Source organism: Verticillium dahliae, genomic scaffold, assembly GCF_000150675.1.
Source record: "Verticillium dahliae VdLs.17 supercont1.1 genomic scaffold, whole genome shotgun sequence".
NCBI classification, from domain to species: Eukaryota; Fungi; Ascomycota; class Sordariomycetes; order Glomerellales; family Plectosphaerellaceae; genus Verticillium; species Verticillium dahliae.
This window is the reverse complement of record NW_009276921.1, coordinates 1623269-1639450: the sequence shown is the minus strand read 5'-3', so window position 1 is coordinate 1639450 and position 16182 is coordinate 1623269. Positions and strand designations below refer to the sequence as shown.

The 16182-nt window shown below is 57.5% G+C and overlaps 7 protein-coding genes and 1 non-coding gene across 8 annotated transcripts; 3 read left to right on the top strand and 5 right to left on the bottom strand.

Annotated features, from left to right (window-relative positions):
- Positions 1–554: 554 nt before the first annotated feature.
- Positions 555–1829, top strand: VDAG_00496 (uncharacterized protein; the record flags this gene model as incomplete). Its single annotated transcript, XM_009651873.1, has 3 exons — positions 555–671; positions 734–1513; positions 1608–1829. 3 exons carry the CDS (start codon positions 555–557, stop codon positions 1827–1829), a joined length of 1119 nt encoding a protein of 372 aa, XP_009650168.1.
- Positions 1830–2173: 344 nt separating this feature from the next.
- Positions 2174–3531, bottom strand: VDAG_00495 (END3 protein; the record flags this gene model as incomplete). Its single annotated transcript, XM_009651872.1, has 3 exons — positions 2174–2898; positions 2993–3227; positions 3295–3531. The coding sequence occupies 3 exons, from the start codon at positions 3529–3531 to the stop codon at positions 2174–2176; spliced, it is 1197 nt and encodes a 398-aa protein (XP_009650167.1).
- Positions 3532–5038: 1507 nt separating this feature from the next.
- Positions 5039–6198, bottom strand: VDAG_00494 (FMI2 protein; the record flags this gene model as incomplete). Its single annotated transcript, XM_009651871.1, has 1 exon — positions 5039–6198. The coding sequence occupies exon 1, from the start codon at positions 6005–6007 to the stop codon at positions 5039–5041; it is 969 nt and encodes a 322-aa protein (XP_009650166.1). The 5' UTR covers positions 6008–6198.
- A 282-nt stretch (positions 6199–6480) lies between these two features.
- VDAG_00493 (leucyl aminopeptidase) lies at positions 6481–8041 on the bottom strand. The gene is made up of 3 exons (XM_009651870.1): positions 7802–8041; positions 6998–7744; positions 6481–6937 (listed from the first exon to the last, which is right to left on the bottom strand). Exons 1-3 carry the CDS (start codon positions 7988–7990, stop codon positions 6659–6661), a joined length of 1215 nt encoding a protein of 404 aa, XP_009650165.1. The 5' UTR covers positions 7991–8041; the 3' UTR covers positions 6481–6658.
- Positions 8042–10030: 1989 nt separating this feature from the next.
- Positions 10031–11200, top strand: VDAG_00492 (phosphorylcholine phosphatase; the record flags this gene model as incomplete). The annotated part of the gene is made up of 1 exon (XM_009651869.1): positions 10031–11200. The coding sequence occupies one exon, from the start codon at positions 10031–10033 to the stop codon at positions 11198–11200; it is 1170 nt and encodes a 389-aa protein (XP_009650164.1).
- Positions 11201–12132: 932 nt separating this feature from the next.
- Positions 12133–12994, bottom strand: VDAG_00491 (cutinase; the record flags this gene model as incomplete). The annotated part of the gene is made up of 2 exons (XM_009651868.1): positions 12133–12454; positions 12558–12994. 2 exons carry the CDS (start codon positions 12992–12994, stop codon positions 12133–12135), a joined length of 759 nt encoding a protein of 252 aa, XP_009650163.1.
- A 944-nt stretch (positions 12995–13938) lies between these two features.
- VDAG_20054 lies at positions 13939–14021 on the bottom strand. Its single transcript has one exon. It is a non-coding gene; the product is annotated as a tRNA-Asn (tRNA).
- Positions 14022–14972: 951 nt separating this feature from the next.
- On the top strand, positions 14973–15812 carry VDAG_00490 (uncharacterized protein; the record flags this gene model as incomplete). The annotated part of the gene is made up of 1 exon (XM_009651867.1): positions 14973–15812. The coding sequence occupies one exon, from the start codon at positions 14973–14975 to the stop codon at positions 15810–15812; it is 840 nt and encodes a 279-aa protein (XP_009650162.1).
- Positions 15813–16182: the final 370 nt, after the last annotated feature.

Below are 16182 nucleotides of genomic sequence, written 5' to 3'. Positions count from 1 at the left end.
GGGATCGCCGTCAAGTCGTGAGGCTCGGTCAAACTTCATCGCAGCCTTACATGTACCTCTCTCACACCCGCCAACCGCCACGCACCCGGAAATCCTCCCTGACTCGGGTCCGACAGGGCAATCCCTCGCCCGGGAGTGCTCCATTCAAATGCCTCGGGGCAACGTTGGGGAAGACCGGCACAACTCTCTCTATTCGATGATGACATGTCGTTGCGAGCCCAATGGCACGGACTTGAGTGGTCGTGGCTGAGCTTTAAGACACCCACGCATTACTACGGACCCCTGATAAACAACGTACCAGGCCGGGAAGCTTCGTTGCACCCTTACCTCGAAAGCTCTGTTTCATGGCCTTTCATGTTCAACTGCCGTATAAAAAGGCCAGTGACTCCCTAGCTTGGCTCGCTCCGTCATTCTATGCGACGCACCACAACCCTTTTTAGCTCCAATCATTCAGGCACCTGATAGTGATTCCTCGAACAATCATCGTAACGAAGAACCGAAGGCGCTGCATACATCAGAAGTTCTGACAACATAAATCGCATCTCTCCATCAACATGACGAAGAACGTTGTTGTCGTTGGCGGCTCATATGCTGGCCTGCAGATCGCTCACAAGCTCTTGAAGCACACTCTCCCATCGGAAAAGGACCTCAAAGTCATCCTCGTCACAAAGGTACACACGACTTGATGCAGCACTGGGAAAAAGAAAAGGCTTCGTGAAGCTAACATGTTCAGAGCGACCACCTGTACTGGAACCTGGCATCTGTCCGCGCCATCGTCCCCGGCGTCCTCAAGGACGAACAGGTCTTTCAGCCCATTGAGCCCGGCTTCGCCAAGTACCCGAGCGGAAGCTTCGAGTTTGTCCTGGGCGCTGCCTCCAAGCTCGACGCCGATGCCAAGTCTCTTTCCGTCACCACGGCTTCTGGCGAACGCTCGATCCCCTATGATTTCATCGTCCTGACAACCGGCGCCCGCACAGCCTCCTCCGAGGTGCCGTGGAAGAGTACCGGCACGTATGAGGAGGACCTCGAGGCCCTGCACTCCATCGCCAAGAAGGTTGAGTCGGCATCCCACATCGTGATCGCCGGCTCCGGCCCCACGGGCGTCGAGACCGCCGGCGAGCTGGGCTACGAATACGGCAAGGACCGAGAGATCATCCTCGTCAGCGCCGACAATCAACTTCTCGGCGGCGACTCAATTGCCGCCGCGGCGGAGAAGGAACTGTTCAAACTGGGTGTCAAGATCCGAAAGAGCGTCAAGGCGACCGGCTCCACCGCCACCCCGGACGGCAAGACGGAGGTGACGCTCTCGAATGGGGAGAAGATCATCACGGACCTGTACCTCCCGACCACCGGTCTCATTCCCAACTCCGAATACATCGACGCCAAGCTGCTCAACGAGCACAAGTACGTCGCAGTCGATGAATTCTTCCGCGCCAGGGGTTACGAGAACATCTGGGCGTGCGGCGACTTGGTGTCGAGCCCCCGCGCTTCGTTCCCCATTACGGATAAACAGGTATGCCTTGGCGGTCATTTCTTCTCCTCTCGCTTAAAGCCGGTTTTCTGCCTGTTCAGTTGATAAGTGAGTCTTTATTAACGACGTCGTGCAGGCTGGTGGAGTCTACAAGAACGTTGAAGCTGCGCTCAAGGGCAAGCCGCAGCAGGTCGTCAAGGGCATGCCGATTGACGTGCTCCTCTGCTCGACGGGGCGCGGCCGGGCCACGGGCCGTCTGGGCGTCGTCAAGCTGCCATCGCTGGCGGCTTGGGGCATGAAGGGACGAACGCTCGCGATCGAGATGCTGCCCAAGTACGCAAGCGGCTCGCAATGGTAGACTGCCGAGCCGCGGTTCCGTGGAGGTGGTGAGAGCACTGCCACACGAGGGGCTATTGGTGTTTGACTCTCGCCTGGCGGTTTCGTACGCACCGCAAGGTGGAAGGGCACGATGGTAGAGACGGGAGAAACTTGGCCTGGCGTCGTTCGGAAGCAATATATACCCTCATAGCGGCATCGATTCAGCAAATCAGATTTACTTCGCCGGTGAAAGTTGTCATATCTACATGCTGAAGCAAGAAGCAACCCCCACCAAACCTGTTGAATCCAAATCATGGCCCAAAATTGAAAACGCAGCACCTAGTCCACCTATCCCCAATCCCCTCGCCCCTCGTCCCCTTTTCTCTATCGATTGACCTTTTCATTCTCAATCTCCTGCCGCAGCTGCTCGAGAACGTGGTTCCGCGACGTCAGGTGCGACTCGAGACCCTCAATCTGCTCGCGCACCGTCTGCAGGTCCTCCTCGATACCCTTGAGCGACTGGCCGACCTTGGCCTTGCCCTCGCCCTGCTCGAGCTCCCGCAGCTCCGTGCGCTTGTAGTCGAGCAGCTGCTCAAGCTCCCTCTTAACGAGGGCGGGCTTGCTGTCGCGCTTGCCGCCCTTCTTGCGCTCGACGTCGGCCTCGACGCGGGCAATCTTCTCGTCGAGCTCCTGCAGCTGGCGCTTGAGGCGGACCTCCTCCCAGTCGCCCTCCTTCGGGGTGCTAAAGTCGGTGCCGCCGGACTTGAAGCCGCTGCGGCCGAGGCGCGTGAGGTACTGGTCGCCGAACTTGGCCTTGCGGCCCGTCGCCGTCGAGTCGTCGGCCTTGGTGGCCCATCGGGAGGCGGCGCCGGTGCGCTGGTTGTCGAGCTGGTAGTCGATCTTGTTGCGCTCAAAGCTGGCACGGAGCGAGGCGGGCACGGTGCGGGGGATGCGGAACCCTTCGTGGCGGTTGTTGAGGATGTGCAGGAAGGCGAGGCTGGCGTCCTTGTTGATGGACGAGCCGGCTGAGGGGTTGATGAGGTTCCACGCGGAGCGGATGTCCGTGTCGGGGACGTCGAGGGATTCGTAGAGGTCTTCGAGCGAGTTGACTGAGGTCTTCGGTCAGCAGGGGCGAGACGCATGGGGAGGGGGGGGCCGAAGCTGGAGGGGCCAGCGACGGGCTAGGCTTTTGTTCCGACTCACATGCTATCTCGCCGCGCATGTCGCGGTTTTCCTGATATATCGACTCGTACTTGGCCTTGTCTTGCGGTGTCATGTACCAATCGAACCCGTCCTTCAGGCCTGAGTCTTCCTCTTCGTCCTCCACCTGCTCGAAGCGTGGTTGGTTTCCGGTAATGGCCTTACTCGCCTGGACCAGGTGCGCTTTGGATTCGGGCACCAGCCAGTCCGGCAGGACAGTCGGTACATCTGCGTATTCCTACGAGTAACAACGTCAGTGGCCGTGCAAACGATCATGTCGGCGAAAGGTTGGTGTGTAGACGCACTCCATTCAGAATGTCAAAGATGATGCGCATGGCGACACAGAACTCCTCAAAGTCGAGGTTGCCATCGTTGTCGACATCGGCCAGATCCCATACTCGCTCGAGCTGCGTATCTGTGAGACCGCTGTTTTTCAACACCGGCGCCGCTTGCTCGCCAGTCAGGAACTTTCCGCCGCCTGTCCGGGTCGAGAAGATGTTCCAGTATGTCTCGACTTCGGCCGGCTCGATTCGGGGGGCCATCTCGGAGGTCGGCGGGGTGTTGTTGTGTAGAGGTAGATCGGATAGGGTCAGGGGGGCGGGGTCAGAGGTCAGGTTGGTCGCTGGCAGCAGGCACCGAGAAAGACAGTGCAGCTCGTGGCGGGGGTATACGAGCGCTGTGCGACGAGGACCGAATCGGTGGCAGTTGTGGTTGTGGTGGTGATGATGTAGGTACGCCGGCAGGTTGGAAGGCCTCCCCTCCTTCAGGTACAGTGGCAGAGTGGGTGGCTGTGGTGTGCTGCCGCGTACCTGGTCGGCCACATCGAGCACCGTCCCACCACAGGCCAGTATGAGCCCGCTCCATCCGCCAAGCTCAAAGCTGCCCACACCTAATTCTTAGGTACTTGGACCCCACAACCACTTTGGGGCGCACGATGGACGTCACCGGCTGGCCAGTTCGTCTTAGTCAGCTGCCTGAGAGGTTGTGTGTGGAACCATCATGCGCTGAAAATCAATCCCGAGTTGTGCTCCACTAGACCTTTGCTCTTTAACAAGCTTACATGACGACCCTGCCATTGATGTAGATGAATGAAGCGTTAAAAGCCTCTGAATTGCAACATTGACCAGCTGCCTCCTCGCAATGGCTTTGGGGTCTCTGTCATCATTCTCGTGTTCCTACTAACTGAAGGAGATCAAATGGTCGAAATCCCTCAACGCAGAGACCAGCAGGCTTCAACAGCTCCGGAGACCTTGGCAGTACTCCCTTGCCCCTTGCCAGCAGATCACCTTTGGCTGCTCGCTCATACAGCTTCTTCTCATACAGCTCCGGCCATGGCAGTCGTCCCACCGTGGAAGGCGTTCAAGCAAGCCACCCCTTTGGATGGAACACCAGGAGGAATTGTTTGGCGAGACCAGCTATTGCCGGCACTGTCTTAGGACCTTGAGTCCAGAAATCTATGGATCGAGACGTAGGTTCGGGAATGTTTGCTAGCTAGGGCCCTCCTTCACGGAGGCGTTTTCGCCTGGAAGGGCTTTGGTGATAGGCATGGCGGACACGGCGGATCGTCGTTGCCTTCTTTACAAGAGGGGCGCCCGTGGAGCATTGCAGTATATTCATGAGCAAGGACAGAAACATATTGAGGAGGGAGATGGCTCAAAACCCCCAGGACCAAGGTTTCTCGTGTTCTTCACCAGGTCCTCATGGCACATCATACGGATCTTCATGTCGGCGAAGGGTACACGTGTTGACTCAAGTTCATTAACGAAAGGCCTTGTGACTTACAGTCACAGGTCAACAGTGACTTGTGTCTTCTCACTGACCAGCCACCCGGTCATCTCCGCTAGCTAAGCTGGGTATAAAGCATTCGGTAATTCAATGACACACCCCTAACGCCTGTTCCTTCCTCTATCGTTAACACAATGCTGTTCAGAAACGCCTCAGGGCAGGTTCTGGGCTGGTTGAAGGCATTGACATGCTTGTCGAGACAGTCCAAAAGTGTAAAGCCTGACACTGTTGTCTTCTTTCGCTGACTTTGGTGCATCATTCGTTTCAGTTTCCCGTGTCCATGAAGGGTACAAATTTTCTGTTGCCAAAACGGCTCTCGTCGTCGTTTCGGTCCATTGTCTCGTCTTGACCTGAACCTCCGCATTGGTGACCGTCAAACATCATCTCGATCCCTCGCTTGCGAGGCTCACTTCGCGCATCTTTGCATGCCGTCGAAGCCATCGCCTGGGCAGTGACTGATCTCTGTGCCGCCAGGATGTCATGCCACGCAACCAGTAACCTCTTTGAATCCTCGTCATACATGGCGGAGAACCTCTTCATGGTGACGTAGGAAACAGTTGTAATAAGGTCCAAGCCAAACATGACCATGAGGTATGCAGTAACGACCATAGCAGAGCGGTCATTTCCCGATTCGCAAACGACGAGGACCTTGCCGCGCCTGTGCGGTACGACCGCTCCACTATCGGCCTGGCTGCGATGGACCTCCAAGATATGGTCGTTGATCTTTTTGGCGGCTGTGGTATACACTCTGGTGAGAGAGTGCATGCTCTTAACGTCAACCCTGTCCATCTTGATACCGAGTGCACGGGTGGCTGCCGTGGGGCCCAACATGACGTGCGTACTGGGCTTGGTGATGTCACTCGCGTAGCCGACAGCGAGGATCATGGTGATGCCCTCACGCTCAAGGAAAGCCCGGTCGCGTGAGGCTGAGTGAGGACCGAGGTAGAGCCAGTCAACAACCGCCTGAGCTTCACGACGCGATTCGTATGTCCACTCTTCGGTGGGATCGCTAGCCTGCTGCGGAGTTCCATTGTTGGTGATGATGCTGTACTCAGCGGCTGTGATGCCGAGGGTTGCGAGGTTGCCCAGAAAGGGATCCAGTGTCATCTCTCGGAGTGACGATAAGGGTACATGTATGTACGGCGGGCTTGGGGGTCGACTTTCATATGGCGCAGCTGCCATGACCGACTTGGAGAAGCCGCCGGGCATGCCTATCATCGGTAGATCACCCATGTCGTCCGTCACGAAGGCCAGAGCCCGCAGAGACAAGGGTTGAGAATGATGCCGGATACTGGTTTCTCTCGTCCAAACAAAGGAAATATCAAGCGGGATTCTGGCTGTAAGGATAATCTCGACTGAGAAATGACCTTGAGCGCTGGAGTGTCTTGGTGGATGAAGGGTGAACAATTCATATCGCTTTGGGTGAAGTAGGAGGTTATTTTGGAGGGGGATCTTGGGAGGGGGGAAGTTGAAGTGGAGAAGGAGCCTCGGGCACTAGTGTGATGCCTGCCTGCCGTAGGGCCTCCGCATGGCTGCCTTGTGGTACCTGAGCGAGCAACAGTGGGGGACGCTGGCCGCCCCTGCTCCCTGCAGCTTTTGGGGTTAGTAGGGCGTCACCGTCCGAAGCCGAAAGCTCAGACTTACACCATCATGTCATGTCTTTGATTCATGTCGCAAATGTGTAGCACAAAATTGAACTGAGAATCCTGTCCAGACACAGCTTTGACAGCGGAACCGGTCAAGGAGATCACACTAATCTAAAGACATGGTTTGACACTGTCGCCAGTGCCATGCGATTGACTGGGACTGACAAATGTTCTGCTACTATTTCAAACCCATGATTGATCGTTCCCGCTTCTCCCTAGATCATCACATGTCCAATATTTACAAATCATCAAAAACAACCTCATCGCTCTTGTGTTCGAGAGCGGCAAAGTCGGTGAAACCCAGCTCGTACACGAGGCCGAGCGTCATCTTGGCGTGCTGCAACATGTGGTCGAACGACAGGTACTTGATCAGGTCATCGGTCGAGTGAATGTGGTTGTCCGAGTCCTCAAAGGAGCTCTCAATGACGAAGGCCGACGGGTAGCCGGCCTTGCTTGCGGACGCGTGGTCCGAGCATGCATAACCGCACTTGGTCTCGACGTAGGGAATGTCGCAGTACTAAGGAGTCCGAGTCAGCAGCCGTCATATATCAGGACCTGATGGGAGTCGGAAGCTTACCTCAACAATGACCTTCTTGATAAAGTCAGTCAGGCCAGTGTTTACGTAGTCAGTGATGATACCGACACTCTCGGGACGGCCAGCATCAATAGTCCTCTGCACGAATCCAGTCATGTCCTGCTGCAGCATGGCCTTGACGTCGCGTTCGTCCTTCTCATACTGTGAGAAGATGGCCTGGCTGCCGAGAAGGCCGCCCTCCTCGGCACTGTACCAGTGGAACTCGATCGTGTTCTCCGACTTGCCCTTGAGGACGTCTTTGACGCCGAGGAAGACGCGGAAGACCTCGAGGATGGTCATGGAGCCACTGCCATCGTCGTCGGCGCCGGGCGCAGCGAGGATACTGGGCAGGAAGAGGTTGATGGAGTCTTGGTGCGCGCCGATGACAACGGTGCTGTTGGTCTTGCCGGGGATGGTGGCGATGATGGAGCTCTGTTGCCAGGTGTGTGGGAAGTGCTGGGCGTAAATGCCATGCTTGTCGCCGCCGGCGACCTTGATGATGGAGTTGATCTCGCTGAGGAGCCACTCGGACGACTGGCGACCGTAGTCGGACTTGTAGTACCGCGTGTGGAAACTTGTGAACTTTTCTAGACGCTTCTTAATGTTGCTCTTGTCAAGGTTGTCGAGGATAGGCTTGACGTTGTCTTGCTGGGTGCATTTCTCGGGAAAGACGGCCTTCTTTGAGTCGGCATGAGCACGGGTGGTGCCGAGGTCCTGGTTGTCGGTGATGTCGAAGAAACGCTCGCCGTTCTGTTTGCGATGTCAGTCTAGAACGTGCAGGCAGTATCGGCTTCAATGGAAACGTACGCGGCGAAGCTCCCACTTCTCCTCCTCAGTGACCCATCTCGTGTTGCCAGGAGCGAGCTCGATGAGGTAGGTCTGTTGCTCGATCTCGTTGGGGTAGAGGACGACGTTGTCGGTCTCCTCCTTGAGAATGTGGCGAGCGGATGCTGCCGGCAGCATGAGCGCGAGGGCGGAGGCCTTGGAGAACTTCATGATTGTTGCGATTGTTGTGAGGGTGCAGGGGATGTGATGATGGAGAGTGGTGGAGAGGGAGGAGTCGTCGGCTCAGACGTTGCGGGCCATCAGTCATTCGTCATTGGGGGGGGAGCTCGAGGCAGCTAGTCTGCACGCGTGCCCATGTGCTCGTGCTCTGGCGTTGCTTCGTAACCGCCGAGATAGTGGGTCCCAGCTTGTGATAAGAGGCGATAAGACGGGTGTGCCTGGAAAAAGGTATGGTATTATAAGGTGGATAAGAGTTGTTGTAACTGGCTTAGTTTGTCGCCCAACGCGCCCCCAGGGCTACGTTTCATAGTGCCTGCTGACTAACTGAATCAGAGCAGTCCCTTCCTCCACCTGGCATCGATGTCATCGCAAACGTGGAGGTGCAGTCAGCATCTGCTAGGGTTGCTACAAGTCAGCACCAACCACCTTGGGGTCAGACGAAACCCGACAGCGGCTGGTGCTGGCAGCCTGGTGTGCGAACCACCAATGTGTGCTGATTTGTGTTCAACCAGGCCACGGAAACAGGTTGATCGCTTTGGGAAGACGGTCGCTTTGTTTATCACTTTGATTGTATAGCTCAAGTCGGTTCAAAGAACTGGAAAGGGCGATGCGAGCTAAGTCTGTGAAGGATGAAGTTTAACCTCGTCTTCTTCCTTCTCTTCAGGGCTGCTATCCAAGGATGAGGAATCTCGGGATTTAACCCGAGCTCATATTGGTATTGTTCTTGGAAAAATTGACGCCAGCCTACCCAAGCACTTGGATCAGGGGCAGAACCTGATCCCGGATCCGGAGAACAAGAATAAGAACACAAAGGCCTGCCCCTCATCTCCTCAATGACCTGAAAGAAAGAGAGTCTCGCGTTGCAACCAGGGAACTGAGAGGGCCTTGCTCTGTGGAGTTGCAATTCAGCATGCTGGCTCCACTCCCAGCAGGGTTCCTCACAGAGGGTGGCCTGAACTCATTGTCGAGCCTGCCATTGGACAAAGCCACGGGAAGGTGCTGGGTAGGTACAAGGGGTGGCTTGCTGAACTCTGGACGAATCAAGGTTAGCCTGATAAACTTGCTGACTACAGCAGCATCATTGGCAGATCTCGGCAACCCATCTGCATGGTTCCTGCAACCGGTCGTCAGTATTGTGGAAGTCGACCTTTTCCCCCCCCTTCACCACCCTGTCCAAGACGGCTTCGAACCTTGGCACAAGCGACCTCGCTAGGCTGGTTCGGTTTTTTTCAGTCTTGCTGCATACGTACGTACTGTACTTGCTGTTTACCTATGTGCTTTGCTAATTCTTCTTGCAATACTTTGCTTGCTTGCTTAGGTATCTATCAACGACGCAATGGCTGCCCTCTGGCTGGCACTCGCGCCACAACATCAGCTCTCAACACCATCTCCCCCCCTTAGTCCAACCATGACCACCGCCGTTCCGACCGCCGATGATGGAGTCCCTTCTCCGTTTCTTGGCCTCCCGAGGACCCCCACACGGCATCTACGTAATTGGGTCAACAACCGGTACCCCCGGAGTCCGCCCCGCAGCGAGTCATGGTCGCGCCTCGGCGGCGTCGCCGTCTGTCCCACCCCCATGTCACATTGCTGGCCAGCTGCACAAACCCGCGCTTTGTTCGGCGACAGAGTCGCATTTCTCTCATGGTTTCCCTACTCGGTCTCGTGGGGTCAGCCTGTCGTATGCTCGCCTGCCAGCCCTGTCGACGGCGCTGCTGCATGCCAGCTCTTGGGGGGGACCATCGAACCTCAACCTCATGGACGCCAGGCTCTGCGGAGAGGAGGGGCCCGCTGCTCGTATCAACAAGCGTCGACAGCAGTGATGAGGCCCCGCCGATCTTGCCTGCGCGTGGAAATCGCTCTCGATTGTTGGGTCCCATCGAGTTTTCTGAAGTTTGCTCCCACTTGCTGGGGGATTTAAAGAGCTCGCCTCCTGCCTGTTGATCCCGTTGTGAACTGCTCTTCACCCTGCCTTGCCACTCGCAGCTACCTCTTCTCTAGCTCCTTGAGACCCCTCGTCAACTCTTCAAGATGAAGTTCACCTCCAGCTCCAGCCTCCTGGCTGTCCTCGCGACTACTATCTCTTCCTCAAAGGCATCTCCCTCCAATGGCAATGGCTGGGGTTGGCCATCTCCCGGGGGTCAGCCTTGGGGCCAGCCTTGGGTCCAGTCTTGGTGGAAGCAGCCGGAGTCGCAGCCCGACAAGGGTACGGCCCTTACTCACTGGCCGAAGCAGGCCGCCGAAAGCCTGAACGCCATGATCCGTGCCAATGCTCACCAGGGCAACTACGCTGTGTTCGACATGGACAACACGTCGTACCGCTTCGACCTCGAGGAATCGCTGCTGCCGTTCCTTGAGAACCGTGGCATCATCACCCGCGAGACGCTCGATCCGTCTCTCCGCCTGATCCCGTTCAAGGATACACCTTCGCACAATGAGACGCTCTTCAGCTACTACTACCGCCTCTGCGAAGTTGACGACCTCATCTGCTACCCCTGGGTCGCCCAGGTCTTCTCAGGCTTGACGCTGCGTGCCCTCAAAGGCTACGTCGACCAGCTCATGGCCCACAACGGTACCATTCCCGCCACCTACTTCGAGGGCGACGTCGTGACACCCATTGCCATCAACCCGCCCAAGCTCTACCGTGGCCAGCAGGAGCTCTTCAACCGCCTGATGGAGAACGGCATTGACGTCTACATCGTGACGGCAGCCTCTGAGGAGCTCGTTCGCATGGTCGCCTCGGACCCCAAGTATGGCTACAACGTGCCCGCCAAGAACGTCATTGGTGTCACCATGCTTCTCGCCAACCCTGCGAACCCCTCGAGCCCGACCACGGCCCGCAAGCAGATCGAAGCCGGAACTTATGACGAGAAGGCCAACCTTGACTTCACTTTGACCCCTTATCTGTGGACACCCCTGACCTGGATGGCGGGCAAGCACGCTGCCATCCTGACGTACATCAGCCAGTGGAAGAAGCCCGTACTGGTTGGCGGCGACACGCCTACCAGCGACGGCTACATGCTCTTCCACGACGTCGACGTCTGGAAGGGCGGCGTTCGCGTGTGGGTCGATCGCAAGGCGAGCTACCGCACCCAGATTGACGGCATGATCAAGGACAACGCCGACCAGCAGAGGAAGCTTGGTCTCCCCGTCACCGCTGACCAGAACTGGATCAAGGTGAAGCCCGAGGAGATTCTGTAAACGGCGTGTCTGTGTGTGGAATGCAGAACGTGCAGTGATGCGACTTGCCCTGGTCCGACCCTGGCTGTGAGAGTGCGCTCTGCGTGTGATGCGATGAGGACGTGAAAGAAAATGGGCGAAAGTCATCCGGGAGTGGTTTGACTGGCTACGAGATGGAGATGATACCCAAAAAAGACCCGGATACAGCGCTCGACAGTGACGCACGCGGCAAGACAACAATAGGTCGCACGCCTTGATGACTACCACTACACGGCAGAGATCCACCGTAACGAGCACTGCATGGTACACATGCATGGCAGCAAAATGAAAAAAAAAAAAAAAAACCCTTACTTCTTATCATGTCGCGCTCTATCTGTTACACGTGTACGTCTGTTCGTTACATGACCAATCTGATCTTAAGATTGCAGGCGACGATCTCGCCGGACCTTGCCTGCCGAACCCGCCTGTCCTGATTGTCGACTACGCAGCATGGTAGTATCTATTGTCTGCAGGGTTATTCGTCCTTTGTCCTTCCTTTGCAATTTGAGTCGATTTGCGAATGATCACCTGACCAAGGCTTTTTTTACATACTCGTGTTGAGGCAATTGACCTGGTGGTCACTTCGGCGGTCTGCACGAGGTAGGATGTATAGGACCCATCATCAGACAGATATTGGCCAGGTATGTGTTCGGTACACGAGAATCGACATTGAATTGACACTATTTCACCTCAGTGGCTACAGCGCTTTGGCTCTGATTGTGCCTGGTCACATTGTGCTTGCAAGACTGCTGCTGAGCTGGCCTACGGCAACTGTGCCCAGCCGTGCCATGCCGCCATGACTCGCGGGCCAAGGCAGAGAGGCCTCTATTCCTGCCGCGGGCATGCCGAGTCCGACAGATCCGTCCGCCCATGGCGAAGCCTGTGTACATGTACGACGCCGTACCCCCCTTCCATTACGCGCCGTGGGCCTTCTGAACGACAAAAGCAGCGGCGGCCGTGGCGTTGGCGCCGTACGTCAAGTGCGCGACGGTGATGAAGCCGCCGCTGCAGACGGCGTCGTTCGGGTGGCAGAGGATCAGGGTCTTGCCGTCGGCGCCGGCGATGGGCGCCGGGTTGCGCGGGTCGCCAAAGGTCACGACCGAGCTGACCTTGGCCATGGTGCCGGCGGGCAGCGCAGCGGCGGTGCTGCGCACAACGAGGGCGCCCTGGGAGTACCCGGCCATGACAATCTTGGTGTCTGGGCACCGGGTCGCCGCCTGGTCGACGAAGGCCGTCCTGTCCACAGTCCGAGTTAGCCGTCTTTGACAGGTCCACTGTCTTCATCATGCACGCGCTCCGCTGCATGGTCTTTGGTCTATGGTCTTTGGTCTTTGCTTACATGCTCGGCACGCCGTCCGTGCCGTTCCTGTTGAAGCCGGCAAAGGTGGCCGGGTACGCGACGCCCTGGACGGCGAGCGTCTCGGCGCCGAGCTGGTCGCGCAGGGCGTCGAAGAAGGGGGGCCCGGCGATGAGGCCGACGGACCCGGGCTCGGTCGTGCCCCGCGCGAAGACGACGGTGACGGCGGCGCACGGGGCGTTCTGCGCGAGGTCCTCCCTCGTCGTGTCGATGCCGGCGGCGGCGGCGAGGCCCTGCTGCAGGGGCGTCAGGATCTTGGCGACGGCGTCGAGGGCGCGCTCGCCCGTCGGCAGCGAGCTGATGATGCGGAGGAACTGGTTCAGCGGGCCTGCGGGGAACTGGCCGAGGCCCGGGGCTATGTCTTGTCGCGGGGCGAGGGCGGACGAGTCGGTGAGCTTCAGCCACTCGTCGGCAGTCATGGCATTGGCGGCGGGCGAGGGCAGGCCGTGGGTCAGCGTCACGAGCTGGCTGGCTAGGACGCCGAGTGCGATGGCCACATGGCGGATACTGCGTATGGGAGAGGTATGAAACATGGCGAGGATGGCGTTCGGTCGGTCGATGGAGAGAGAAAAACGAAGTCTTGTCAGCAACTCTGCGATGAGCGGTCTACGTCGTGTGCCCATCCTTTTCGTGGTCTCCCTCCATCTTTTCTATTATACGCCTCGTATGGCAGCGAACATGCGCCGAGGTCCGTCATGCTCTCCTGCTGTCCCCAAAAGCAGGAGACCGTGTTCGGTTGCCTCTTCGGCAGTTGAGGGTCACCATGTTCAACCTTCAGTGAAGGGAAGAGGGCTGAGTTGCAGTGTTGTAGTGTCGCATCGCAAGGTATTTCCGAATCGAGCCATAATTGACTGTGAGCTAGGGTTGCTGGGAGCGAGGTCGATCGGACAATACTGCCCATGCGGGATACGGTGTTGTCTCATGAGGTGGTATCGAGGATCTACCGAGAGCTCAGACATGGGAATTCGCGGGGAAGTGACGTAGCGGGGTGCATGGTCTTTCTCTGGAGTGGATTGCCGAAGTATTCCTGGTGTAAGATCCGACCCAAGGGTCTGATCACAGGAGAGAGGATGAGGTTTTGCATGAGGTTTTGCGTTTTCTTGGGCGTCGTGTACAGATGGTTGTTGATCATTCGGGCGCCTAGCATTTACAGAGGTGGAAGGAACAACATGAGCGAGGTGGATCGGGAAGGCACTGACTTGGGGCCCAGGGCAGACCAAAGCGGATCAACAGCAGGCAAAAATGGAATTTACAGGTGCCAGTGATATTGATATGATCGTAAATAAAAAGAAAACGAGAAGAATCGTATGAACAGCCAACATCGAATTGCCTTGGTGCCGTGCGGACATGCAAAAAGTATGAACTCCCCGACACAGGATCGAACTGTGGATCTCCCGATTTGCCAAATTAACAGTCGGACGCCTTAACCAGCTGGGCCATCAGGGACTCATGCCAGGAGAAGCTATTGCATGCTACATATAGTCTGTGCGCAGCAAGGGATTAGCCTGTTCGTGTGAAGTGATTGTGGAGACGGAGCTGCCTTGACCAGCATGAACTGCCTGCGAGTCCCGACCTCTCTGTGGTACTTAAATTAGGTACTTTAGCAACTTAGGTGCCTTACATCAAGCTGAGGTAGCCGAAATTACCATCTCCAACTTTCTCAGTATTCCTTTCCCATCGACAGGTGCATTCCTCATTGCTGATCCATGTCTTTCACTCCCGTTGAGCACAGCATACTCTGATGATGGATTGACTTTCGTTTCGGAAGAGCGGCTCGCCGGGCTCCACCACGCAAGGACCCCTATGACGGAATGACGCCCAGCGTTTGCTGTGCATCTCTCTCTCTCTCCATCCCTCCTCACCTTAGCCTCGCCCACTCATGAGCGAGACCATCAGAACATGGCTCATTGTCCATCACGACATCGAGCGTCAAGTGACAGCTGTCATATACGGTCACAGTGAACGTTCTCACACAGCAGACGCACAGCAGACGACGCGCTGCAAGACGGTCATGGCTGGATAATCATGGCTAGTATGAATACTCATGCTCGTTAGGCACAGTGCTCTGGTAGCAGCCCGAGGAACGTTGGCTCCAAGACAGAGACCTGCGTCGAGGCATGCGTCGAGGCATGCGTCTCTTGGCCATGTCAGCAGGTCCCGCTACGTTGCACCGGACCACCGACGGGCCAGCGCCATGATGCCAAGAGTCCGCGATCGATGACTTCACTCAACGCCGCGCGTGGTGTCCCCCGCAGTCGGCATACCCCCATACCCAACACCGGTCTACGCTACCTACCGAACTGACTACTTGACTGACCCCAAACGCATCCCTCTTCCCCTCTTGTCCTGGTCCTCTCACCCGTCTCCTCACCCATCCACTGTCACTGCACAGGCAACATGGCCGACGCGACACACGAGGCTGAGGGCGCCGGCCCAGACGCCAAGCCCACGCGCGACCTCATCAAGCGCGGCGTCAAGCGTCCCAGCAAGCTCGGCACGCTGACCTTCATCGGCTTCCGCGCCCTCGACGTGCCCCTGCAGTACAACCTCGTCGCCGGCGCCCGCTGGGGCCCCGCCCTGCTCGCGCGCCTCGGCATCGCCTCGCGACCCCTCGCCGGCTTCGCCCTGGCCACGGGCCTCGCGCCCCTCGACAACCTGCACCTGCCGGCGCCGCACCTCATCCTCGTCACCATGTCCGCCGCCGCCGCCGCCAAGCAGATCTACTGGCTCGTGTCGCTGTCCAACGAGGAGTTCCCCGCCCTCACCGCCGCCGTGCCCGTCAGCGCCTACAACACGGTCGTCAACTCGCTCAACGCGCTCCTCTTCCTCGCCTCGACGACGAGCGTCCTCGCCGGCCGCGACACCGTCGACAGCCTGCCGCTGCCCGTCCTTGTCGGCGCCGCCCTCTTCGCCGTCGGCATGACCCTCGAGACCGTGTCCGAGCACCAGCGCAAGGTCTTCAAGGACCGCCCCGCCAACGAGGGCAAGGTCATGAAGACGGGCCTCTGGCGCCTCGCGCGCCACATCAACTACGGCGGCTACGCCCTCTGGCGCGCGGGCTACTGCATGGCGGCGTCGGGCTGGGTCGGCGGCCTCGCCATGGGCCTGCTGCAGTCGTACGATTTTGCGAGCCGCGCCGTGCCGGTGCTCGACCGGTACTGCGGCGGGCGCTACGGGGCGCAGTGGACGCAGTTCAAGAGGGAGGTGCCCTATGTGATTCTGCCGGGCCTCTACTAGGCTGTGGTGTATTTTGTCATGTGCAATCATCTACTAGGCGTGCTTGGTGTATCTTGTCATGTGGGAGCATATGTTTTTTCTTTTAGGAAAGATTTCCCTTTAAGAAAAAAAAATCATCTCCAAAAATCTATAAAGAACTACAACTAGTATAAGCGTCGCGGGGTTGGGAGGTTTGAAGGACGGCGGAGAGAGGGTAGTGGTGCGCTGCAGCTGGGGCGGGAGGATTTAGGGCGTGCGATGGGGTCCTACTGGCCGGCCGTCGGATTAAGACGAGGCACGGCGTAGGGCGAACCGATGGATTATGAGATAAGTAGGTGATGGAGGGCAGCCTGGAGACAAAAGACGTCCCTGCGGAGGAGAAAGAAGTGAG

Coding starts and splice junctions, on each gene's coding strand:
- VDAG_00493 (XM_009651870.1), bottom strand. CDS start 7,990: ATGAAGTTCTCCAAGGCCTCCGCCCTCGCGCTCATGCTGCCGGCAGCA. Junction 7,745..7,801: donor AGAAGTGGGAGCTTCGCCGC/GTACGTTTCCAT, acceptor CATCGCAAACAG/AACGGCGAGCGTTTCTTCGA. Junction 6,938..6,997: donor TCAAGAAGGTCATTGTTGAG/GTAAGCTTCCGA, acceptor CGGACTCCTTAG/TACTGCGACATTCCCTACGT.